This window comes from Carlito syrichta, unplaced genomic scaffold, assembly GCF_000164805.1.
Source record: "Carlito syrichta isolate Samal-C Ts95f unplaced genomic scaffold, Tarsius_syrichta-2.0.1 Scaffold169247, whole genome shotgun sequence".
Lineage (NCBI taxonomy): Eukaryota > Metazoa > Chordata > Mammalia > Primates > Tarsiidae > Carlito > Carlito syrichta.
The window spans coordinates 1,580,571-1,608,135 of NW_007113343.1; the positions used below are offsets into that span (position 1 = coordinate 1,580,571).

A 27,565-nucleotide genomic window follows, 5' to 3' on the forward strand; every position below is an offset into this window, starting at 1 on the left:
TATCACCATACACAAAAATCAACTCTAAATGGATCAATGACCTAAACATAAAACCTCACACTATAAGAACCTTAGAAAACACAGGAGATACTCTTATAGAAATTGGAACTGGCAACCAATTCCTGATCAAAGCCCCACGTGCCCATGCCATAAGAGATAAGATAGACAAGTGGGACCCCATCAAATTGACAAGCTTCTGCAAAGCCAAAGAAACCATTGAGAGAGTGGGGAAACAGCCCACAGACTAGGAAAAAAATATTTGCCAACTGTATATCTGACAAAGGCCTACTACCATCTAGGATCTACAAGGAATTCAAACCTTCCAAAGAGAAAAAAACAAACAGTCCCATTACAAAGTGGGCAAAAGATATGAATAGACACTTCTCAAAAGAAGACATATGAGCAGCCAACAGATACATGAAAAAATGCTCAGCTACACTAGTCATCAAAGAAACGCAAACCAAAACCACACTGAGATACCACCTAACCCCAGTCAGGATGGCCACCATCAATAACTCAAAAAACAACAGATACTGGAGAGGATGCAGCGATAAGGGAATACTTCTATATTGTTGGGTGGGGAGTGTAAACTATTACAGCCTTTGTGGAAAACAGTGTGGCGATTCCTAAAAGATCTAAAAATCGAGCTCCCATATGATCCCTCAGTCCCCTTACTGGGAATATACCCAGAGGAACTCAAATCATTCTATAAAAAAGACACCTGCATATGCATGTTTATTGCAGCATTATTTACAATTGCAAAAACATGGAACCAACTGTGCTGCCCATCAAAAGAAGACTGGATTTTAAAAATGTGGTACATATACATGATGGAATATTATGCAGCCAGAAAGGACAAAATTATGAACTTTGCAGCGCTAGGATGGACTTAGAGTGATCTATCACAGAAACAAAGAACCAAGCATCATATGTTCTCACTCATAAGCGGACCTTGGACAACTATTGTAATACTATAAGAAAGGGATTGGCAATAGTGGGAAACTGCTAGGGGAGGGGTGGAGCACAACTCATCAACAAGGGTACCTGTATAATGAACATTTGTATTCCTAACTCTGAATTGTACCCCACATATTTAAAGTTTAAAAATTTTAAAATAATAAATAAAAATTAAAAAATAAATAAAAGCAGAGTTGAAGGAAAGGGACTAACCAAATAAATAATTAAATAAATCTTCCCAAAAAATGGCATTGTGGAGTTATCTTACTTGCATATTTTACCTTTATACTATGATTAGTATTAAAATAAAAAGTTGAAATACTTTAGAGTGGAAAAAAAAAGAAATAAGACATCCTGGTTTTGAATCAGCTAGCACATAAATGTGTGTACCCCATTTGCTAGGCTTATTTGGATTATATGTTAAAATGATATTTGCCCTTTAAATTGAATAATGGATTCATCAACACAAATTGCCTGATCTGGTATGAAATATTGTGAAAATTTTGAATTGATGTATTCCAAATAATTATTGGCCTTTTGAATATGAGTTCTGATCATTCCTTCACTTGACTCAGGTTTCTTCAAATGAAGCATCCAAAAGATTTGCATAAACCTTTCTCTACTGAATGTTTCTGAAAAGAAGAATATCTTACTATTGAAACCAGTTGACCAGTACTCTTGCAAATTTGGTACTTGAATTATTCCCATATTTAGGATAGCTGCAATAAAAGCTGAAAATGCCTGTCAGCCAATGTTATGCCACTTATGCCAAATTGTTTTGTGTGATAGCTACTTTTTCCTTATTTTTTCATCAGCATAACAATTTGTGTCTTTTATTACATTGTCCACTAATTCATTTGTAAAATACAGAGTAAAATCACTGATAATCACTAGCAATCTCTTGATGTTCCTTGATAGGGAGCATCAGAGTGGTTTGCTAGATTTACAATGTCTCCTCAGAGGGAACATCTGAGTTCGAAGAGCTGCCATCCTTCTCTTAATAACATTTATTTTTAAGTTCATAAAGATAGTTCTCTTATATTACTTGCTATTTGTGGTCCTGTTGTTTGAGGATGCACAACAAAATTTATTCTTGCTGGAGGATCATCTTTTTCTGTAACATCTTCCCATTCTTCACTTGACGATACATTGTCTTCTACTTCTTCAAAAGTACTAATGCTTTCATTGCTATCACTTTCTAGTACATTTACCCATTTTCTTCTTTGTGGGATGATATCACTGTTGCTACTATCATTTTCTTCCATATCAATGTTTATTTGTTCTCACTTATCTATATAAAAGTCTAAATCTAACTCATCTTCGCTGCTCTTTATAACTCTCACCTTTGTCTTTTCATTTTGCTGTTGTGCTGCAAACTTAATAAATGGATACAAATTTCTAATTGTAAATTACAAAATCATGAAATGAAATTTATCAAAAGAATACTGTTTTCCAATTTTACTTTTCTGACTTAGTGCAGATAGATTCGATCTGTGCCACTCGATACTTCAATATGATCTGCCTTCAACTTCGAAAGTCTCCTTTTTAAAGGCTACAGTAACTTGCTTATCCATCTTTTCAAGTTATGCCATATGATACAAAGGGTATACCCACAGGTGCCTTTCTTGTACAAATGCTCTTTTTCACTACCTTCTGTTACAAAGAAGTGTGGGCATCACTGTGAAAGCACTTCACATATGCTCTTTCTATGTAATTCCAGCTGGTATTTTTTAACATATATCTCAGTATATATTCCATCTCTTTCTTTGCTGTTTTGTGTGATTTGAATGGAAAACTTCAAGGAAACATACATTGTTGAAAAATTTGTGCTTGCATAAGTTTGTCCTGTATATTCGCTAGCAATCTCTTTATGTCCCCTGATAGGGAACATCATAGTGGTTTGCTAGATTTACAATGTCGACTCGGAGGGGACGTCCTAATGCAAAGGGCTCCCATGCTTCTCTTAATACCATATTAAGAAAAAAGGTCATAAAGATAGTGAAATTTTGGATAATACAACTAACCAGCTCTACTCTGCATATAGTATATGAAATACCCCCCGAATGGGGTATTCATATTCTTTTCAACTGCACACAAACCACTTACAAAATTTGACTATGTTCATAAAGCATGTCTCAGCAAGTTAGTATACAGACCAAATTCTCTATGACATAATTTTTAAAAAATTTAACCAGCTCTTCCCATGTATGTGGAAACACATTTTTTAAAAAATAATTCAGGAATCACTCATACTGAAAAGAGTATTTTACATATTCTAATTCTTTGAAGAGTGGTTACATTAATATAGTATGATATGTATAACTAAGTTAGAATGTCTCAATTCTTGCATTATTGAGAGTAATTGAGTTTATTCTGCCCTGTCTTTATACTTAAGAATTTTAGAATACTGTTTCACTGTTTTCTAAAAATAATCTCTCCAAAAGCATATTTGGATGCCAATTGCAAAAACAACTGAAAGATGCACAAAATAGTCCACCTGAGAAAATTTTCTTAATCACATTTTATTAATTTCAAAATCATACCTAATACTTATAAAAAGTTTAACTAATTATGAACAATTTGTGCAACTATGGAATTGTGAAAGAAACAGTTTCCTGGAAGAATAAAACTTCAGCAATAGAAAAATTTCATAGAGCTAGCTGAAATTACCCCAAGGAAGAACATTATCTTTAAATATTTGGTAACATTGAGTAAAACTGCCATCTAACTTTAGGAATATTTGAGCAGGTCTCTTAAATTTTGAGGGTTGACTACCTCAAAAATAAAGTAGGGGCAGGAATAACAGAAGAGGTTCTCAAATAAATCTTTTATTTTAAAATGTCACAAAATTGAAATAAGTAATATACGCTTACAAAATAGAGGTAACAGTATTTTATAATATTTGCATACCCAGAGAATGCTGAAGACTCAAAGAAACAATAATAGAGCTAATAAGGAAATATAGTAAGATGACTGTATACAAGAATAAAATCCGTAAGCCAATAGCTTTCATTTTTACCGGCAATAATCAGTAATATGTGCACACACACACACAAGATGTTTATTGCAACTTTATTACAAACAGGAAAAAAGCAGGATAAAACATGACTATATATCTAGAGGGGGAAAAGTTGAATAAATTATAAGTCCCATAATATATTATGCAATTTTTTAAAAGAATGAGGTATATTTACATATATTGACCTAGAAAGACATATATTTGAGTAGAAAAAAGCCAGTAGCAAAAAATAAAAAAGTATACACTATAATCTCATTTTTATTAAAAAGGAATGAAAGAGAAAGAACATTCTGTGTGTGTTAATAAGGATTACTTTGAGATATAGTCCCTATACAAATCCACTTAATACCCATATTAATGCCTAAAATAAAATATCCAACAGCAAAAATTAAAAAGCAAGAAGATAAACTCAAAGCATAATGACTAAAGTGGAACAAGTGAAGCAGAATTACATTTTCTAAAAACTTTTCATGCAAAAGCAAGCCATAAAAACCCTTCACCTAAATAAGTATGCCAGGTATTTAAAAAAAAAATGGGGAAAGATTAATTTTGAAGAATACATTATAGTTTTAGCATCATAGACTAGTTAAAAATATTTATGAAAAAAAGTGAGTGCTCCAGTAGGTGAGGTATAAAGTCTAATGAAGGCAAATATCATATCTCTATACTCTCAACACTTCTGACACCAAATGTGTGGATCTTCCACACCAAGCAATTCTCCACTTCTCTGTAGACACCAACCGGGTGTCCTACAACATAATTCTGATACTAACTACCCAAAGTTAAAAGTTAGTGAAGCTCAGCGCCACAAGACTGTCCTCACTTTGGACAGCAATCCAAAGTCCTGACTTCCCCTACTTCCACCCAGCTGACTGTAGCTCAGGGATTTCCACCACCTCTTCTTCGGATTTGGTCATTTGCTAGAATGGCACACAGAACTCAGGAAGATGCTTATGTTGACCAGTTTATTATAAACAATAAAACCCAGAAGCAGCCAAATGGAAGAGATGCAAAGAGCAAGGTTTAGGAGAACTTCCTTAACCTCTCCGAGTGCACAGCCCTCCAGCACCTCAGTGGGTTCACCATCCAGGAGCTCTCTGAACCCCTTTGGTCAGAGTTTTTATGGAGGCCTCATTAGGTAATCATTATTGATTAAATCATTGGCCATTAGTGATTGACTCAGCCTCCAGCCTCTCCCCTTCCTGTGGGGCAAGGAGAAGGGTTGAAAGTTCCAACCCTTTAATCATATTGTTCGTTCCAAGGAGTAGGGTTGAAAGTTCCAACCCTTTAATCATATTATTGGTTCCCCTGGTAACCAACTCCTCCATCCTCAGAGGCTTTCCGAAAGTTGCATCATTAACATAAGCTCAGATATTGGTGAAAGGGACTTATTAGGATGCTCCTTTTACGTTTATGACTCCAGAGCTCTTTCAGGAATTAGGGACAAAAACCAAATATTATAACACAAGATGCCCCTACTAGCCTATTATTCAGGAAACTACAAAAGTTTTAAAAGCTCTGTACCAGGAAAGGGACTAGGGAGATCAAATGTGTATTTCTTATTTTGTCACACCAGTTTTTTGAAAAGCAAGAACAAGGCTGGGCACAGTGGCTCATGCCTATAATCCCAGCACTTTGGGAGGTGGATCCAGGAGGATTGCTTGAGTCCAGGAGTTTGAGACCCATCTAGACAATATTAGCAAGACCTTGTCTCTAAAAGTAATAATAATAATAATTAGCCTATAGTCCCAGCTACTCAAGAGGCTGAGGCAGATCACCCAAACCTAGGAGTAATAGGCCACTTTTGGGCCATTGCATTCCAGCCCAGATGACAGAATAAGACCAACTCAAAATAAAAAGAGCAAAATGGAAAACAGTACAAGAAAAAGTTACTGACCTAGAAAACAGATTCAGAGACCTAAGCTGTTCACTTTAAGTTCAATGCCTGAAGATTATAAATTTGCAGTGATATAATACAGCTGGCCTAACAAATCAGTGGCTCCTCCCCACTCCTGACCTCCCCAGCTACCCTGCTCACTCCCAAGACACCTCTTTAATCTAGCCCTCCAGTCTTTTCCTCTGAGCCAAGATAAAAGCAGACATTTCTTAACCTAGCATTCTGGGCAGCCTCTACCCAATGCTTGCAAGTTGCAATGTAAGATGAAAACAATTCACTTATAGAGACAATTACATCATCCAAAAATAAAGGGGAAAAAAATAAAAGGAAAAGGAAGACAACTTGTCATTTCTTCAGTAGGAAAGGATTCAAGATAAAAATTCAGCCTAAAAATGGAAAAGGCACATAGAGTTTGTTCAAGATTTAACATTCCAGATGTGTCTTTAAAAAAAAAAAAGTGTCTTAACATATATTTAGATAAATACTTTAAATCCCTGAACTTTAGAGATAAAGAATGATAGCTTGAAGCAACTAAAGAAAGATAGCATTTCAGGTCATCACAGATAAGAATAGCTTGAGATCATCCTACTAAGGTGCTTTAAAAAAATTCATAAATCCACAGAACCTACAGAAATTTTCCAGTGGGCAACCTCATCTTCAAAGAATTACCCACGGGGCATTTGGCTCAGATGTGCTATAATTACTTAAAAATAAAATAAAGGCCAGGCAAGGTAGATCATGCCTGTAATCCCTGCAATTTAGGAGACCGAGGTAGGAGGATTGCTTGAGCCAAGGAGTCCAAAACCAGCCTAGGCAACATAGCAAGACCTTGTCTCTACAAAAAAAAAAAAAAAATCAAAAATTTAGCCAGGTGTGGTGGCATGCACCTGTAGTCCCACAGCTACTCACGAGGCTGAGGTGGAAAGATCACCTGAACCCAGGAGGTCAAGGCTGCGGTGAGCCATGATCATGCCACTGCACTCCAGCCTGGGTAACAGAGTGATTAATTAATGTAAGCACTAGACTAGAAAAACCACTGCTATATAGGAAAATTTAATTTGTTTCTATGGCAGCCCTTAAAAATGAGTATAAAAGCCAATCTTAAACATGATTCAGATTGTCAGTTTTATCAAGCCCAAATAAGTTGTGGAGAGAGGATTGGGTGAATTCTAGTGGTAGGCAACATATTTCTCATTACGAAGTCCATAGATGTTGTGTTCTTTGGACTTTTGATAGATTAAAATATGAATTTAAATTAATGAAATGATTAGACTGTGTTTTGCTTTTTTTTTTTTTTTAAGTATAAAGTGGTTATGCCATTGCATTCAAGATAAATTTATCTCTAAAGTTCAGGGATTGACTGCTTTATAGAACATCATTATATAAGTGCCACTCAGAAAGAGAAAAATCACTTCAACTAAGCTATTACCCAGTACTTTCTTATTGCCTACAATTTTTATTTTATACTTTTTGAAGGTGCTCTTGTAGGCTTATTGAGACATGGAAGTAATCATACTATGAAGAGCTATGACCAAGTTCACGCACGTGGAGACGTGATAACTCTTATATCTCCCTCCCACACAACCTGATTTTAAGAGTGTTAAAATGTGAACAATATGTGCTTAGAATTGAAGAAATATGATGCATTAAATAAGTTACCTTCTAGGTGAGTTTAAAAGGAAAGAAGGTGTTTAAAACTGATAAATATGATTGGGCGTGACATATACTATACATACTGTGTTTACCTAGAATAAGGACTGGGCTGACCAGAGAAGACTTTCCAGTCAGGGCACAGCAATGTCCTTGGAGAAGGCAGAATTGGAAAGAAGGAGAAAAACCCAAAATGATGGAAAAGAGCTCAAATATGGCAGGCTAGGTTAGATGCCCCCGGGATCTCATAATAGGGGAATTCAAGACACAATCACAAAGCTTTCACGGGACTGATGCTGCCAGGGCCACCATCAGGCGAGGAGAGGACAACAGTGTCCCTCTTCTCATAGGTGTTCAGTACATATATGTTGAGTGAGTGTGTGCATGCATGTGTGCATAAGCGAATAAATGAGTGAATAAGTATATGTGTTAGGGCTGTCTGTGGCCTGGGATAACAGCTGTTCTCTTTTCTCTTGTCACCCTAGAGAAACTTGAGAGTGAGAAGCTAAATGTCGCTGAGGTCACCCAGTCAGAGATTGCTCAAAAGCAAAAATTGCAAACTGTCCTGGAGAAGATCAACGAAACCCTGAAACTCCCTCCCAGGAGCATCAAATGGAATGTGGACTGTGAGTTGTACAGAGGAAACTGGCTCCCTAAAGAAACCTATGGTCCCTACTTTGTGGCTTCTCCAAGAAGCCATCCATAAGCTGGCAGGCCCGGGGAGGGGGGTCAAACTCATTTATCTTTGAGCAAGATGCCACCTTCCTAAGAAACAGAACTTGTCATGCATTCCCTTGTTGAAAAATAACAAAATGTCAAAATCTAGTCCCTTTCCAGAGAAACCTCCTGGGTAATCAGAGAGGAACCAAACTCTTTCAAGTCCCAGCACAACCTCTGAGAAAGTTGTTGTCCCCAGCTTGCAGAGGCTTTAGGAAACTGAGGTCCCTATATCCTTGCAGCTAAGAAGCAGGGAACAAGGACTCAGCTCTGCTCCAAAGCCCTCACCCTCCCACTTCCCCTTCATTTTCTAGAAGGAGCAGAGCGATATGTTGGAGATCGTAGGCACAGGAACAGGATTTTAAAATTTGACTTTTCAGTTCGTATAGCTCAAGGATTCAGAAAGTAGAAACCACAAGTTCATCGCTGCCTCAAGAGCCTGGTATCTAATATGGACTTAATGAGTCCCTATCAGAATCAACATTTAATCCCTGGATTAGGGGAAACCAGTAGCAACAACTGGATTTCAAAGTTGTTTTGTTCTTTGTCGTAGATAAAAATACAAATGTAGATTAATAAAATGATTAGACTGTTTGCTTTTGATGTAAGGATGAAGGATTAAGTACTATACTTTACTGCATCAAACTTATAATGGACACCTCTGCACAAAAAGACACCTTTCAAACCTGAGAAAGAAAAAGGAATCTCACCTCTCAAGTTAAAGGCCCGGTAGCTGCCAGTGGCGATTTCTTCCACAGGTCCCTAACATCTGACATTGGGCTGAGACTGAGTACCTCCTTCAGCATAATTACACCTTTACTTACACAGTGTGATTGGCTGCTGCTTCCCACAGCAGTGTGTGGCTGGGAACAGGGCATTCTGTGCCACAGAGGAAGACACCTGAGGGTAGGCGGCAGGGAGACCACAGCTCTGGGCCCTAGATACTGTCCTTGAGAGGGGCTGTATTTCCCTGTGTTCCAGGAATGTAAGCAGTGTTCCGTGGGGGAGATGACGATGGGACTTGATCACTAGTCTGAGAAATGTGTATGCAAATTTGAAATCCACAGAGCCATAAGCATTAGAGAAGCCCTCTAATGAAGACCCTGCTTAGTTTTGTTTGATCCCATTTCCCATTCTTTTGAATATGAACCATCTTCCTATATCCCTCCAAAACAGACATCTCCTAACTAATCATGTCAGGATTTGGGAAAGGCTGAGGTAGAAGAACAATTTTTTTAAACCGCATCAAAACACTGTCTTCAATGGCTTTGAATGGTTTGTTTGGTTCATGCTTACTCTAATTTCTTGTAGGGAAATGTGTACAAGAAAAATAATCACTCATATAACCACTTTGATCTGTTTTCAATTGTTCATTTCATTCCATTTTTTTCATTTGTTCCTGGTCACATCAGTGTATCTTTTGACTTGGTCAAGTCATATACACTATTGTGTTTTGTTATTTTCTCCTAATATTATATCACATGTATTTTCTATATTCCCTCATGGTCTTTGTAGTTATTGTTTTTTATATCTGCTTCAATTTCATGGGGTAGGTACCCCATAGTTAACTTAAACCCCAGGTTGATGCTGATCCTTACAGGATGTTTCCAAACCTACTGCTAATATCAGCACCAAGCTGAATGTCTTACCTCGTGCCTTTCTGCATCTCCTGAATTATTCCCTGTAGATAGATTCTCAGAATGGAGATAGATTATTAGGTCAGAGGGAATAATTATCTCAGTGGCTAGCTCCCTGCAGTGCCTTGTGGCTTCAAGAAGAGTTGGGCTTGTTTACAAGGTTCTGTGGTTTGTTCCATAAGGAATGTGGCAGGTACAGCTCCTGGGGAAAAGTTCTATCTCCCCTTTTGGTTATCCTCGAATGTAAATCTGAAGACATTGTCTTTGCACTGGGGTAAGGATGGCAGTAACAAGCTGCTAAGTTACCAAGATGCTCCATCTGGGGCTTTAGGGATTTCTTCATTTTCTTTTCTAATTCACAACAGTAATTTTCATTATTGAAAATTTAAACAGTGCAGATAGATGAAAATAAATTTAAATATTAACATTTAACATATTTATGGTATTTATTGTATGCCTGTATGCCTTGTAATCTTCAAAACACTTTATATATCTTAATCCTTGTAATTCTCACTCAATCACCTGAGATAAGAATTCTGTTATTACCATTTTACAGATGGGAAAATCGAGGCATAGAGAGATAAGAAACTATGAATGTAAGCTTCATGAGAGCAGGGATTTCTACCTTTTCACTGCTGTCTCCACAGAACCAGGAAGTGTGATTGACATATACTGAGCACAATAAAATTTGCTAAAGAAGTGTGACTGTCCCAAGTCACACAGGTGACAAATGGTGGAGCCAAGAGTCAGGTCTAGAAAGTCCAGCCACAGTGCCTGTATGCTAAACGAAAGCTGCCCACCTAGAGACAAGCACTGTGAACATGCGGTGTGTTCTACAAGTGTGTGTGAATGTGTGACGAATAAGTAAATAGTCACCACGCATCATATATGTATATGTGTGCCAGACATTTTTGCAAAAATGAGATCAACCTATTTATATTGTTTGGAAGATCCATATCTTTACAAATCATTCGCTAGTCTTCTGTAGGTCACTTTTAATATTATGTAGCATGATATTATACGGATCTATCATAATGTATTTAACTGATAATGGATTTGCATATTGTTTTCCATTTTCCCACTGATATCCATACAGCCCGTTCTCCCTGCTCATTGCCATGATTACTTCTTTAGGATAAATACCTAGGAATGGTATTTTAGGGCCAAAGGGCATGTACATCTTTAAAGTCAAGATACATAATGTCAGACTGCCTCCAGAAAAATCACACCACTTTCTATTTCACCTGGAACATGTTTGGAGGACTATTTCTAAGTTGGCAGCTCCTTTTTAAAAACTGTTTTCCAGCCCTAGAGTGACACTCTTGGTACTGCGGCTGCGGTTCCCAGGTGACACAATGACGCCTTGGGGCCTACTCTTATTCCACATGTTTCCAGCCTGACTTGAGAGTGGGGTGTGTAATAGCCTGAGATTCTGTCGGGTATCAGAGAGAAAACTCCCAGGAGATGTGGTGAGAGGCGGTAGTAATGAGGGTACAGCACATAACAGGGAGAATTCTACCGAGGGGAAAGATGGCATGTCTCTATTTTGAAGTAGGAAAAGAATTGAAACTATCTTTCCAGTCTAGCATAACTATTTTCATTTTTTAACTATATTTGTTTCCAAATGTTGGCCACAAGCACACGCCTATGTGTGTGCATATATATACTGTATACATGTATGTATATATATTTATGCATATATCCATAAATGTATATTTTACCTTAGTTCTCAGTTTCCCTTTAACATTGCAGTATTAATATTTATAGCTACATCATCTTAATGATTTTGAATGCATGCAAATTGTTCATTATGTGAATATACCATAACTTTTTTTTTTTTTGAGTTGGAGTCTCACTCTGTCGCCCAGACTGGAGTGCAGTGGCCGCTCCCAGTCACCGCAGCCTCAACCTGCTGGGCTCCAGCGATCCTTCCGCCCCAGCCTTCCAAGTAGCCGGAATTACAGGCACGCGCTACCACGCCTAGCTGATTTTTAAAAATTTATTGTAGAGATGGGGTCTCACCAAGTTGCCCGGGCGGGTCTTGAACCCGCGGGCTCAGGCAATTCACTCACCTCGGCCTCCCAAAGCGCTAGGATTACAGGCTGAGCCACCAAGCCCAGCCCATAACTTTTTTAAAGCAGTGATTTTTTTTTTTTTTAAGAGACTGAGTCTCACTCTGTCACTCAGACTGGAACACATTAGTGTGATCATAACTCACTGTAACTTCAACTTCCTGGGCTCAAGTGATCCTCCTGCCTTAGCCTCTTGAGTAGCTAATACTATAGGCATATGCCACCACCCCCAGTTAATTTAAAAAAATTTTTTTGGAGACATTGGGTCTTGCTCTATCACCCAGGCTAGAGTGCAATGGTGCAATCATAGCTCACTGTAGCCTAAACCTTCTGGGCTCAAACAATCCTCTCACCCCAGCTTCTCAAATAGCTGGGACTACAGGCATGTGCTACTACACCCAGCTAATTTTTTTATTTTTTTTATTTTGTAGAGATAGGGTCTTCCTATGTTGCCAGGCTGGTCTCGAACCCCTGGCCTCAGGTGATTCTCCTGCATCAGCCTCCCAAAGGACTGGAGTTACAAATGTGAGGCACCATGTCCAGCCTTAAAGCAGTGAATATTAAACTATGCTTGGTCCAATTAGGGCTTTGCAAGGAGAAACTCAAGCATCACTGGGGGGAGGAGAAGAAGCCATTTAGGAGCTACATTTAGGAGACTCCGGAATCCTCATTGTCACTTGAACCTGGGCAAACCACTGAAGTAAGCCATCCTCTTGTTACTGAACATAAGTGTTTCTTCAGGGGTTTTAAAAATGATAGTATATTGCACAATAAGTCACATTTTTTTACACATAATGTATGTGTGTGCAACACTGTAGATTACTTATTTTGAAAAAATTCCTAGAGGACAGAACATTAGATGAAAAAGTCTGACATCTATATGATGCTTATGATACAGCCCTATGTTGCTCACCAAGACAGCAGAGAATGGTACCCAGTGTCACCAGAGTATAAGAACAGCTTGGTTGTCCATAACTTCTCAAGCATATGTTTTGCCATTAAAGGAGGGAGAGGTGGCAGATGTTCTTACAACCTTCAGTGATGGGCCTGGTGGCAGGGTGGCAGTTCTGATCAGAAGAGCAAACCCAGATTTGCCCCTGTCAGTGACCAGACCCTATCAGTGGGTCCATTCCTACATCCGGATCATTTTTAGAGGCTTTAACTCTGAGTAAAACCTAGTTGACAACACTCAAAAACCCAAAACCAAAACCTTCTTCTGAAACCAGAGAGTTCAGAGCGGTTCAGCTACTATTTGTGGTGGTGGCGACCTGCTGTTCTGAGTCCATAGGAAACCTTATTTGAAGTAGCAGTGATAACAAGGAACTCTAATGAGTTCCAAAGGAATGTCTGAATCATTTCCTTTTCTCATTGGTTTCTCAAAGTTTCTGCTGAAGCGGACTCCCGAATCATAGGGAAAACAGAGTGACACCCTAATAACAGGCCTGGTGCATGCTAAGTACATAAAAATGGGCATTTGGGGTTTTTCCCTTAAGTGCCCCCTGTAATGAAGAGTCGTGAAGTTGGTAGGACTATAAAGGCAGGTAAAGGATCTGGCGAGTCTTCTCTTGTATAAGAAAAATGGAAGAAAACTGACATGTTTTAGTTACCTAGGTGCCAGGTATTTTCATATAAGTTTTAATTTTTAAAAAATCAGCCATTTCTGGGCTGCTGCTGTGTTCCTGGAGCTTTGCCCATGTCTCCTTTGGAAATCCTTACAACTTGTATGTCCACATAGGTACTGTTCTCTCTAGCTCAAGATGAACAAGTTAAGGCTCAGGGGCCTTGATTGGCCTCCCTACCCAAGGTCACATAGCCAGTACTACATGGTAGATTTTAAAGTCAGAATTCAAGCTTCTTCTGCCTGACCCTGTTTGCACCTCATTGAGTTAGTATTTTTTGCCTCATCTACCAAGAAAACTACGGCCTAATAGGGCCCAGCCTTTTCTAGTGTAAATGGCTTTAACATTCAGTACATGGCTCAGCAGCTATGAAGGAAACTGGCTCAGCAACTTCCCCTCCCAGCTGCTCCTTAAGGGGCATTGCCTACACTGACTATATGCAGCACTCTAGAGAGCAACACACCCTCTTGGATGTCTCTCTCATGCCTTCCTCCAGGAATCTTAAAGCCTTGAACCAAGGAAGGGGTCAGTGTTCCTGGCTCTGTGTCCAGAGGGTCTGCTTTGTGTGCACTCTTGGGAATAGGATAGTGGTGATCATCCAGAGAGCTCACGGTCAAGTAGGAAGGAAGTGGGGAGCAGAGCAGACACGTTCATGGTTATGAGAATGGTGTGGACAGGGAAGTGGAGCTGGAGGAAAGCTGATCTGAGCTCCGAACTCAGGAGTTTTCAGGGTCCTCATGGGAACCGGGGATCAGATTAGAGAGGTGCCATATGAGAAATCCAGCAATAACCTAACCCCAGTAAGAATGGCCATCATTAATAAAACAAAAAACAACAGACGCTGGCAAGGATGCAGAGAAAAGGGAACGCTTCTACACTGTTGGTGGGAATGCAAACTATTCAACCTCTATGGAAAACAGTGTGGCGATTTCTAAAAAAAACTAGAAATTGACCTTCCAAATGACCCAGCAATCTGCCACTGGGAATATACCCGGAGGAACTCAAATCATTCTACCAAAAAGATACCTGCACACCCATGTTTATTGCAGCACTGTTTACAATAGCAAAAACATGGAACCATCCATGCTGCCCATTGAAACCAGACTGGATTTTTAAAATGTACATATACATGATAGAACATTACACAGCCATAAAGAAGGACAAACATACGGACTTCGCAGCAACTTGGATGGATTTAGAGTCTATAATACTCAGTGATCTATCACAGAAACGAAGTGAGTACCACATATTCTCACTCATAAGCAGACCCTGAACATTTACCATAATACTATAGAAAGCGATTGGCAGTAGCGGGACACTGCCAGGGGAAGGATGGGGGGCACATAACATCAATAAGGGTACCTGATCTCAAACCAGGCAAAATGGGGACCAAAGGGAGGCACAAACTTTACCTGTACAATGACCACTGTATACCTAATCCTGAATCGTACCCCACATCTTTAAAATAAATAAAAAAAAAAAGAAATCCAGCAATAATATGACCCAAGAAGGACCTCCATGGGACCTAGCAAAAAATTGAGGGGACCCAGGGTGAGGCTTGTACTGACCCTAGGTGAGCCCTGACCCTGATGGGTGAATAGAGGGACATAAGGTGGGGTACTGCTGCATTTTGAATATCTGCTTATATCACTTAGAACCTGGAAGAAGATGCTCTAACTTTTTAAGTCCTCTTTCATTTCAGCCGTTCATGCCAAGAGCCTGGTGGCTATCTTGCATCTACTGGTTGCTCTGTCTCAGTATTTCCGGGCACCAATCCGACTCCCAGACCACGTTTCCATCCAAGTTGTTGTGGTCCAGGTAAGACAGATACCACTACAAACATCTGTGCCTTTAAAGAGTTGTGGAGGCCAAGTTCCTGTGAGAGCTAAGGCACAGGAGATGGTTAGGAGGATGTGGCTGAATGAGTGCTGATGAGCCCAGGTGTACTGTATGTCGGGAGGCATGAGTGAGCCTTCTGATGCATGTTAGTTCTTCCTAGTGTGTAAAGGATGGAAAAGCATGTGCTTGTGCATGGATGGCCCTGTGTATATGTCTGTGGCTTATATGTTTGTCTTAGGAGGTTGTCTGCATTGCGTGTAATTGAGGGCTTGTGTAGTGGGTCAGGAGGAAAGGTAGGGGTGTGTGTGTGTGTATGCATTTGTGTACAAGAGTGTGTAGGTACCCTACCAGTCATGGAGAATCATAATTTTTTGCTTAAGTGATACACATGTATGGGAGAAGACATATCTGTGCATGTGAGGCAGTGTGTGTGTGTGTGTGTGTGTTTGAGTTTGAGAGACCCCAACTGTTCTTGTCCATATTGAAGGCACTGCCACTTTTCACCAGTCCACAGAAGCACAGCTGGGCTCTCAAGTCATCTTTTCCAGATTGTTGGATGGAATTTCCACTCACATATGGCTGTGTAATTTCCACAATGAGGGTGTGCTCTCTCCCCGTGACTATCTCACTCTTCTCCTAACCCCATTAAATACTCAAATTCAATTTTATTTTCCAACTTTATACCCATTTAGCAAAAGGTCATCATTTTGTTTGCTTGTTTCTGTTCTTTTCCAAATAAACATGCAGGAAGGGAGGACTTTCCATACAGGCAGCTCCCTGGCTACCAAGGGTGATCCAGGGTTCTGGAATAGACTGATATGGCAGCTCTGCTGTCCTTGGTGAGGAAGAAACTTAAGGGCTGGTAACTTTGCTTGATCAAGCCAGGCTTGTTTCCAAGACAAAAGTACTTGGAGCCGAGCTTTCAGGGATCAGATGTTAACAGGAACAGAGTAGGACATGGTGCTCCTAATGAATCGTGCCCTCATGGAAAATTATGTCTTTCACACCTTCTGGGTTTTTAACTCTGCTAAGCATCAAAAGAGTATAATTGGAATATGACACCTTGGCCTTGCCTGCCAGGAGATAAGATTCCAAATACGCTGTAGAGTGGGCTATCAGAAGCCCACAGACAATATGAATATGTGTGATTCCAACACTAAGTGCCACTGGCAGAAAGGTCCTAATTGTCCTATTTACTGAGCTCTTCACCTGGGTCAACCAGGTGAAGCATTTATAAATGCTGTGGATATGTGGCCACCCAGAGCACCTGGCACAAGCATCTTCCTAGTGAATTTGGCCCCTCTCTATTGTGTTATTTTCACCGTTCACTTTTTAGAAACTGCAACTGGGCAGGGGAGGGAGGATGAATAGGTGGAGCACAGAGGATTTTTAGACACATGTAATTACACATTTTTCAAAACCCATAGGATGTACATCACCAAGAGTGAGCCTTAATGTCAACTATGGACTTGGGGTGAGAGCAATGTGTTACTATCAGTTACAGGTTCACCAGCCGTTAAACTCGTACCATTCTGGTGCAGGATGTTGATAGTTTGGGAAGCTGTGCTTGAGAGGGAGGGAATATATAGGAAATCTCTGTACTTTCAGTTTTTCTGTGAACCTAAAACTAATCTAGAAAATGAAGTCTATTTTTAAAAAATTATAGTTTCTGGAGCAGTTCATAAATCAGTACTTTAGTGACCACATATTACTAGCATTGACATTTTTAAAAATTGCTTTCATAAGTAAACCTACTGTCAGTCTCTTTGCTGGCAGCTCTTTTATTGCTAGTGGAGATATTTACTTTTATTTAAATTGCCCATTTGTATCTTTTGTGGGTGTCTACTCCAATGTTTTATGCATTAATGTATTGAGCATCTTAGGATTTTTCTTATCAGTTTGAATAAACAGTTCCCTAATAAAAATAATAACATATCCCGTTGGAAGTACTATGGACAAAAAACCAATCACTGCGATTGAAGATTTGAGCAGGAGAGAGGGGCTTCTATTTTGAAACAGTGGTCACTGCAAGCCCGCGTCTCATGCCTTATTTTGAGCTCAATTATAGGCCATCAGGAGGCTGTTGTTGGTTTAATTTCTCCTGTAGGCAGTTTTGTTAGCATGAGGGAGAAAAGAGGACACGTTACATAAAGTGGAATCAACGCATGTCAGCTTTTATGGGGTGTTTTGCTTTATCAAGTTGAACAGGCACAGAAGCAAGACTCGGACCTGGTGGTGAGTCATCGACTGCACCACAGAGAGCTCTTTAGGGAGCAAGTAATGGGTGGAGGTGAATCAGGATGCTGTGCCAGGGGATATTTAACCCAGATTTCTTTTCCATTCTTTATAAAAGCATTTAATTCTGCATGGAGTTAGGGATGAGGTTTTATGTCTGTGAATGGCCTCGCCACACAGGGACACAGACTCCATTAGCCCCGTGTGAAAACGTTACATATGTCGAAACTGAATTCGAAAAAGTCCTGCTTTATCTTCACCTGATCCCCTTAAATGATAGCTTTTTTTCCCCTTCGCCTTATTTTTGGCTTTGATAAGTCTATTCTTCTTTATCTAATTCAGATAGACTTTTATCCCGCTCTACCTTTCCTTCTGCGAAAGTATGTTTCAAGGAGGCTAGTTTCTGTGGCTATTGGGAATGTGAAGGAACATTTCCGGGAGCCTGGGCAGGAGGCTCAAGAAGGCAGGTCTCAGGTGAGCTGCCAATGCCCAGAGGCTCCTTCAAGCTCATCTCAGCCTTGGGGAAGATGAATTCACTCTGTGAACCGCTTGTCATGTCCAGACTGTCCTGTTAGTGTCTGGCGCTGGTTATGTGGGACCTGATAGACTGAATCTCCCTCCTCACGCCCATCAGAAGGTCTCCTTGAACCCTGGTCCTCCGTCATCAACTCCCATGAACTCTCCAAACTGGCACCAAAGCAGCCCACTGGCTAATGGCAGCCAGCCTCCCTCTACTCTGCTTCCTGAGCACGTATGCTATCCTGACTCTGCCTTTCAGCTGGCCTATTCCCACTGGAATGACCTCTTCCTGGTATCCAGGCAACTCCTCTCTGTCTTTGAAGTTTCAGCTCCAGCACTCCGTCTCCCTGCCTTTGGAAAGTTTCCCTGACCATTCTAGCTAAAAGTGCTTGCTCTTGACCTGTGTTGAGCACTTCCTTTCTACATAGGGTGACCACATAACTTATTATCCTCATCACTTTTGAGATAAAAGGGTATTCTATAATTATTAAGCCAGATAGCAGGCACAACCCAGCACTGTTTTGGGGGGAACCATTGTCAGGGGCCTGCTTCATCTCTCCCATTTAACTCTTAAGTTCCTCAAGGTCAGAAACCATGTCATAAGCTCCATAGTATTTATTTAACTCCAGCACAAGGCCTTGTACATAGAAGGCACTAATGAATGAAATAAAGAGGAAAGAGGACAAATTCATGGTAGAGGAGTAGACAGATGACGGATAGATAGAAGGACAGTTGTTGGTTGGGTGAGTTTTTAAGACTTAACTTTTTCTCAGAGAATAAGTTGGTTACCTTGAGGACTGTACTGCTTATTTAAAAGCTCGCATATTTATCAGTTTAAAAAAAAACCCTCTGAATTCTCCAAGTTGGCCCCAGTTCCTCCACCCAGCCCCCCCAAGTTCAATGTGTTTCTCAGCTTCCCTCTTTGGTCCCAGCTGGAGGGCAGACACACCCTGGCCTTCACTTCCATTTGGTTTATTGTGGATTACTCCAGGAGGCAAACCATTTGCTTCCAGCAGAATGTCTTCCAATAAAGAAAGAAAAGATTCACCATCCAAGAAACAGCCTACTTGTTTGGACTAAACACTAATTGCACTCACGTCTTCAGGGTACAGTCCAGTCCCAGAAAATCAGAGCCTCTTTTCACCTCCAGCATCATCTCATCTGGGATGCATTTCTTAAACACTCGTAACTTTCCCTAAGTCAGGAATGTTCATCAGTGTCTCTGTATTTTTCTAAATCATATTTTTTCTCTTCTCCTCCCTACCCCTCTCCCCACCCCCATTTCAGAAACGAGAAGGAATCCTCCAGTCTCGGCAAATCCAAGAGGAAATAACTGGTAACACAGAGTATGTCAACACCATTGTTGCCAGCGATTCTGTAATGGAACACAGATGTTTCTCCGAAATTCATCCATTTGCTGATATTTAGTTTTCATTTATTGGGATTGCAGGAGGGATTAGACTTCAGCCAATGATTATAGTTTAGCCTTTTCCATGCATTCAAAACATGCCTCTCAATGCTTAAGGTACAAACTTGGGTGGGGAAGTGGGGAGAGGGAATTAGCAGTGATTGAAAAATTCTAATTTTGTGGCACTCCAGGAAAAAGCGTGCCCCAAAAAAGCCAACCAGCATGAAATCGTCATGCCATAAACACAGGGTTGAATTTACATTGTTAACCTTCAAAGGACGAGTTTTTTTCCCTTTTCTGAATATGATTTATTTGGTCACGTGCCATGACCCAGAAAGCCCCTCTGTACCTTGGAGTTATCTTTTGATTTGGGTTTTTTTTTTTCCATTTATTTTTGGAAATTGGGATATCAGAACCTATGAAAGTTTTGCCATGCTCGAACAGGAGTTTTGTTCTTAAGCAGAAAGAACAGATTTGTGTGGGGTGGGTTTGCGATCACAAGCAGGCCTAAGCCCTGGTCCCACACCAAGCCAGGGAGTTAGTTTTCAGCATTCCCTACCTCTGCCCCAACTTTTTTCTGTGTGCCCCTTGAACGACAGCAGCATAGTGGAAAAGCAGGGACTGCCAAGCCAGTCCAACTTGAGTTCAATGCCAGGCTCTGCCACTCACTCACCAGGTAAGTCCCTTCACCTCTCTGGCCTCAGTTTCAACATCTCTGAAGTGGGGAGCATTTTCCTCACCCAGAGAGGTAGTGAGAAATCAGTATGGTCACAGCTGTGCCTTCCTTCCACTGCCCTCTAGAGCTGCCATTCCTGGCTTTTCTCCATCACATTTGATCCGTACCTCCAAGCCTGGTCCAGTCCCTAGGAAGCTCCGTTGCTCTCCCCAGTCATGGCTGACAGGAGTCCAGGGCACTGCCTGTCTGGCCCACACTGTGCACATGCCTAGGGGTATGGGCATTTCAGGCCAAGGGTAGGAGGCAGAGATGTAGAGTGGCCTTTCCCAACATGCCCAATTTATAGCCTATGAGGACCCCAACAAGCAGCCTCCATGTCACACCAGGAGCCAGTCTTGTTAGCCAAAGTGTTAACCAATCTACAGGGCATACTTTGGCCTTGGTTCTGTGAGGGGTGGGAGGGATCAGGCCTGTTGGGAAAGGAGAATTCCTCAATGTCCTGGCACCCCCCCCCACAACCCGTGCTGGAAGTCAGACCAGAGAGGAACATGGCCTAGGAGAAGCTCCCTGCTTCAGGAGACTCTAAACTGCAAGCAATAATACGATGTTATTTGAGACCAAAAATAGTCTTTAAAGCATCTCTATGCCAGGCTTTGAACTAACTCCAGTATATCCATGTAGCCGAGGAAAAAATAGGCGGTAATGTGGTCACGTCGCACTAATTGGAGACAGCACAGAAGAAAATACCAACGGAAGGTGGCTTTTTGAGTGCTCAACCAAGGACAGGCTGGCGGCAGGGCGGGGGTGGGCTTCCAGCAGCGATGGAGGGTCCTCTCAGAGGACTGGCCTCTGGTAAGGAGACAAGAGTCACTCTGTTTTCTTTCTCCTTTTCTTCCAGGGCTTTTTCCGGGAGGCATGGTGAGTCGCTTTAAGATTGTCCTCTGGCTCTGGGCTCTGTGGTGGCACTCTGCTTAATTCTGCAGCAGCTGGGAAGGACAGGCTCTCAGCTTGCAGCCTGGATGTGTGTCTGCATCAGTCTAACGCAGCCAGTTGGTGGGGGGGTGCAGCTTGCTGGCGGGAAGAAGAAAACTAACTACCTCTGCAGTTGTCTTGAAAGTAACCGAGCCATTGACCTTCCACAGGCTTCTAGATGGTCCTGGACACTTACAGGGCAGCTTTGCTCTAAGCATGTTGTGGAAGTAAAGAAAGAGGTGTCCGAACATGGGGACTGTCCCTTCTCCCCACTCTGCCCAGCCCTTCTGGAGTTGTCTTCCCCCTCTTCCCTCATCACAGCTCTTACCTCTCCCATTTCTCAGCACTTTGGGTACAGAGTCCTTGTCTTTTAGCGATCCCCATCACCTTTTGGGTCATCTCACATTTACCCATCTGTACAAGAGTAGGAGAAAGCAGAGCTCAGGACCACAAACCCTCCCAGCCCCAGGGCCACCTTGGAGTCTTCTTGCCTGCCTCACATCCCCTCCACTGAGCTGCCTCTTCGTTCTGAGAACATGAAGGAAAGTCCTGGCAGCGAGCCTAACTTTGCTATTTTCTGTGATCCTGATATTTACTATGGGTTATATTTATAAATATTTCGGTCAGGCTAAAACTCTGCACATCAGAGTTAACAGAGCACTACACATACGTTCTCACCTTCCACCCTCATGACAAACCTGGAGAGGTTCATTTTTAAGATGGCACTTTATAGAAGAAGAAACCGAGGCACAAAGAGCTGAAGTGACCTAGATCACTCAAGAGGAAGAGCTCACCTTCTATCCTGGAGTTCCCTGGTTTCCAAGCCTCTCATCTGTGCCTTCTTCCAGGACGTTTGTCACGGGTGTCTTGTTTTTGAAAATTAGGGGGTGAAATGATTTGCTATTTGGATAGCATTCTACCTCTAAGAAGTTTCAAAACCACCTGAGAACAAGGCTACATCAGAATGTCATGGAGCGTATTGAAGCGAAATGACTAATGCTAGGTCAAACTGCCTAACTGAGCCACCCCACCTCCACCCTGGCCCAATAAAAGGTTGACACGTGTACACATGCATGGATGGACACACGCAAATACAAAGACCCCCTAGGATAAGAATCAACCCCAAGCTTCAGCCCTGATCCCAGATTCCAGAGTTCCCAGCACAATCTATACCCCCAGAGTTTTCCCAATGGGAGCTGAACACACGGCTCTTCAAGGCTCTTAGCTCTGGGTTGCAGGGTGGACCTCCTCACCAGGAATCCGCTCTTATGCTTCACGTCATGTTTTCCTCTTTTCCAGAGCGTGATGCCTTTGACACCTTGTTTGACCATGCCCCAGACAAACTCAACGTGGTGAAAAAGGTGAGGAAGGGGTACCTGGGGTGGGGGAAGGAGGGGTAGGGAGGCAGGCAGGCAGGTAAGATACAGCAGAACATTGGGGAAAAAACCTTCCCTGCAGCCTGCGAGCTATCTCCTGAAACTGCTGGCATCACCTAAGCACTGCAAACACAGGACTTCCCCCAGGCTGTCCGTTTATCTGAATGTTCCCCACTGGATGCCTCATCCAGCCCCTTTCCTCTCCCTCAAAATGAGCAGCCGTCTTCCCACCCACACTGACCCGAACCTTCCCTGCTCCTCACACAGAATCCCCTCTATCTCCCTGACACAGGCACCTGCACTGAAGAAGGGACTGGAAGGAGGGTTCTGGTGGGGTCATTTTGTCTCAGACCCCCTTCCTAATTTCCCAGCTCTGGGCTCAGACACTCCACCTCTTATACTGCCTCTCAGAACTTCCCTGTTTGTTCCTTTCACAGTCCCGAACCGTCCGGGACTGCAGGGTCTGGAGCCTGTGGCCCTCCCTGTGCACTTGAGGGCCTCTGCTGGGAGACCTCCTGGGTCCAGTGTTCTTGACTGGGCCGGGTCCTGTGCTTCTGCCCCGATGCTCATCCTCCAGGGGTGTCACTGACTGCTGCAGGGTGTAGCCCTGACAAGGGGCTCCGTCTCAGTACCTGCTTTCCTTCTCTTTCAGACACTCATCACTTTTGTGAACAAGCACCTGAATAAGCTGAACCTGGAGGTCACAGAACTGGAAACCCAGGTGGGTGACAGCCTCCAGCACAGGTAGGCACAGAGCCTTGCCCAACGACCACTGTTCCAAGTGCCACACCTTGCTTCACTGGGAGTTTTCTACACTGACCCAGAGCTTTCTGGGCTGGGGGGAGGGGGATGATGAAGGCAAGGACTCAGAGGGGCTAAACTGGATGGAACTTCTCTGGATTTTTGCCAACATTTTATCTGGAAAAATGAATACTCATAGACTCCTCACCTAGATACACCAATTGTTAACATTTGGCCACATTTTCTCTCTCTCTTCCTCCTCTCTCCACCCCTAAATACTCGAGCACATATCTCTTAAGAACAAGTACATAACTCTTAGATAACCACAATGATTATCAAAAGCAGGCAGTTTTAACATTGATACAATGCAGTACCCTATTTAGATTGAATCGTAGGAAATTGCTGACATTTGACTGCTTTTAGCCTGCTGAAATGACAATGTCGTATGATTAGAAAAAACACTCTATATTCAGATTTTGCCAGTTGTCCCAAAATACTGACATACCACATTTAGTCTCTTTTTAATATAGAACTCCTTGGACCGAAGCATGACACTGACATTTTTGAAGAGTGCAGGCCAGTGGTTTATAGAATGTCCCTCAGTTTTTTCCCCTCATGATTCAGGTCATGTGTTATCAGTAATGACACTCCCTAAGTGATGCTGTGTTCTTCTCAGGGCATCATAGTCAGAGGGACTTTCATCCCTGAGACCCAATACTGGTGATAACTTAGATCACTTGGTTAGGGTGGTATCCACCAAATCTCTTTTTCTACTTAACTATCTTGTCCAGGAGATACTTTGAGATGATGTAATAAATCCTCCTTCCCAACACCCTTTCAAATTCTTGACCAACTTCTACATTGTGGGAGGAGGTGTGACTGGGCACCTCTCATTATTTTTAAAGACAATTGCCTGGTCTGTAGCTGAGCTCTACCTGAATGTGTCTGGACTGTGTGGAATGAGGCTCCTGTACTCTTGAGAAATAAGGAATGTCCTGGAAAGGGGATGTTTCTTCCAGTGGGCTAGGACAGGCTGTGGGACTCTCATCTCAGTTTTAAAAGGGCAGAGAGTGCTATAAAAGGGGGTCACTGCTGAGCACTGTAGTGTGTGTGAGTTTACCCACTAGTTCACCAAGTCTGCAGAACCAACGATCGGGGGTGGGGGACAGACTGGTTGGCACTCAGAGTTGTGAGCAACCCTAACCCCAACCCATGGTCTGCCCTAAGCTCACAAATCAGATTCTTCTACTCCCAACCCATTCCAACCACAACCAGGATGAGGTTCAGTTGCCTAGCTCCCACCGGGATGGCCCTGATTTTGACAGATACTGGGGTCTGCTCTCCTGTGTCCACTCCAGGGTGGCACAGGATGAGTTATGTTCAGACTCTACTCACCTGAGTTGGAGGCCCATGGGTGGAAGCAGGGAGGAACTGCCTCTGGATCGAGCATCCACTCAGGGTCTTATGACCTTAATGAAGGCCGAACCACAGGCCGGCCAGCCAGGCACCCAGCAAAGCTCTGTGAGCAGACTCTTAGCCAAGCCCACACTCCAAGCAATTCAGGCTAGTTCTTTTAAGTTTCCTAAGATGATTCCAAGAACATTGGCCTTTTGCAAATCCTAGCAACTGCTGTTGACACTCACAAATATTTGGTGGCCTAGCCTCCTCTGAAAAGGTTCTAGAATGTTGGATTTGTATCTGACCTCTCTGTCTTTGCTCAGGCCGTTCTCCACACCTGGATCCCTTAGATATCCCAAAGTCCATTCTTCCCTGGCCCCACGGCCTCCACAAGCCTGCCGAGTGCTCATTGCACAATCGCCTCACCTGCCCTGGAACAGAAGACCCAGGATTCTCCTCTCCCTTACACCTGGCTCCCCAGCCCTGGTTCCTGGGTGGGGCTTGTCTGGGAGGCTCAGAGGCCAGTGCCTTCACCTGGCTCTCTTCAGTTTGCAGATGGGGTGTACCTGGTGCTGCTTATGGGGCTGCTGGAGGGCTACTTTGTACCTCTGCACAGCTTCTTCCTGACCCCGGACAGCTTTGAGCAGAAGGTAAGAGGAGGGACTTCCAGGGAGGTCCCTGGCCCATAGCCTCGACTCATAAGCTCACACCTATGATGGGGCTATACAGGAGAAAGGCAGCGGCTCCCCCTCTGCCCAGGGTCTTCAGTGGCTGTAGGTGGGACCCATTCTGATGAGAGCAGAGCTGGGAAGGCGCTACCTGTAGACCACTGAGCACCTGGCCAGCCTTTCCCTGCCCCTGAAGCCTGGCCCTGGCCCCCAACCACATGCTCCTGCCAAGTGCCACAGCTCAGCCTCATCTGTACCAGTGGTGACAGGGAAGGTGACTATGAGGCTGGCCAGACCTGAGCCCTATGCTCAGCCTGGTTCTGATGGCCTCTCCACAGGCTGCCACATCCTGCTCACTAAACAAAGGCATTTGGGCCGAGCTCAGTGGCTCAGCCTGTAATCCCAGCACTTTGAGAGGCCGAGACAAGAGAGTTGCCTGAGCCCACGGGTTTGAGACTAGCCCTGGCAACTTGGCGAGACCTCATCTCTACAATAAATCATGTGGTAACGCGCACATGTAGTTCTGGCTACTTGGAAGGTTGAGGTGGAAGGGTCGCCGAAGCCCAGCAGGTTGACACTGGGGTGGCCGTGAGTGTGCCACCGCACTCCAGTCTGGGCGACGGAGTGAGACTCCAACTCAAAAAAAATAAAGGCATTTGTCTAAAGCAGAAAACCCTTCTCTGCCTGTGGAATGTGTCTTGCCATCAGATCCTGCCAGAGTTGGTGTACATGGACATCTCCAAGTATAAAGTCCTGGCAGTCAACACTGGAACACGGAAAGAAGAAGACAGGACATGGGAAGAGAGGATAGAAAGAGGTTCTTGAGCCTCTCTGGAGCAGTTCTCCAACTGTAGGCTAGGGTCGGCAAGTTCACACTCATTGGCCCACCCACTTGGGCGGCCATGTTTCCCCTTGAAGTCAGCTCAGCTACTGCCCCACTGACTCCAGTGCTCTGGTCCTTCACTTCCAGGGTCCTCAAAGCTCTAGGAATGAGTGTGCAATGACACATGCATCTCTCTTGCCAGGTGTTGAACGTCTCCTTTGCTTTTGAGCTCATGCAAGACGGAGGGTTGGAAAAGCCAAAACCACGGCCAGAAGGTAATTTGCTCTCCCTGGGTTTGTGACAACAGCGTGAGACCTTCTCTCCCTGTACACAAGTGCTCAGATTTTGTAGCAGAGGGAAGCATTTCCTCTGTGCCAGGGAAGCTGGGATTAGGTGCAGCTGCTCAATCCTGGAGACCCTTTGTGAGCTGCAAACCACATGAAGGATAAAGAATCTGACATCTCACGCGTGGGATCACGGGAATCAGGGCCCAAATGGAGGTGCTGCTGCAGGAATGGCCCTGTGCCTGATTTCTAGGTTCTTCTGTCCCTGAACAGGGTACTGACATCCCTTCCAGTCCAGTGAAGGTGCAGTGCAGACAGCTCGGTGCTGAGCAGAACTGCTGCTCCTAATCTGGCAGACGGGCAGCTCCACCTGCTCCCACTCTGCCCGAGGATGAGGCTTAATTTGTGGGGTTTGGGCTGCAAATGTAAGACCAGAGGGAAATGCAGAAGGAGCAAATGCTCCAGCAGCCCTTGCTTGAAGTGCATGTGTGCATTTGTGAGGGAAGGAGGTCCGCTTCTCTTGATAGTCTTGGTACAGACATTGGCTTTCCGCCCCTTACTGACTGACGTGTTCTATTTCACCAGAACTGGTGAGTCAACATTGTGTTGCAGATAATTTTCTGTGTATGTCACGTCGGAACATTGAGAATGCCGTTCACAGCCCTTTTGCTTGCATTTTTCTGGTTGCTTTAGGGCAAGTGGACAAGTTGAGCTGGTGAGCTTTCATGCCTGTTGCTGCCTCTGCTGTAAGCTCCTCCACCCAAACCTTCACTGGTCAATGGGCCTGAGACTCTAGAATATGACAGATCAAGCCAATTGCAGCCAATCAGGGACAAGAAAAGATGTACCAGTCGCCAAAATGACTGGTACTGGCAGTGATGCTAACTGCCATGAAAGGTACAACTAAGAGGTTGTGAGGACTCAGGAGTGACACTACTTCTGTCTGTAGGAATGACAGTTTGGTGGAGATGGTGACACTTGGGGTACACCCTGAGGCTCAGGTAGAGCTTTGGTGTGTGGAAATTAGAACAGGGTTGTACACATCCTACACAGAATGA

General features: G+C 43.0%; 1 protein-coding gene across 1 annotated transcript in view; it reads left to right on the top strand.

Annotated features, from left to right (window-relative positions):
* PARVA (parvin alpha) overlaps nt 1-27,565 on the top strand; it is a 167,433-nt gene that overhangs the window by 131,415 nt on the left and 8,453 nt on the right. The window contains 8 exon segments of the mRNA XM_008051270.1: nt 8,009-8,149; nt 15,271-15,386; nt 19,449-19,507; nt 21,144-21,163; nt 22,517-22,578; nt 23,246-23,314; nt 25,281-25,382; nt 26,426-26,498. Coding sequence (XP_008049461.1) covers nt 8,009-8,149; nt 15,271-15,386; nt 19,449-19,507; nt 21,144-21,163; nt 22,517-22,578; nt 23,246-23,314; nt 25,281-25,382; nt 26,426-26,498 — 642 coding nt within the window.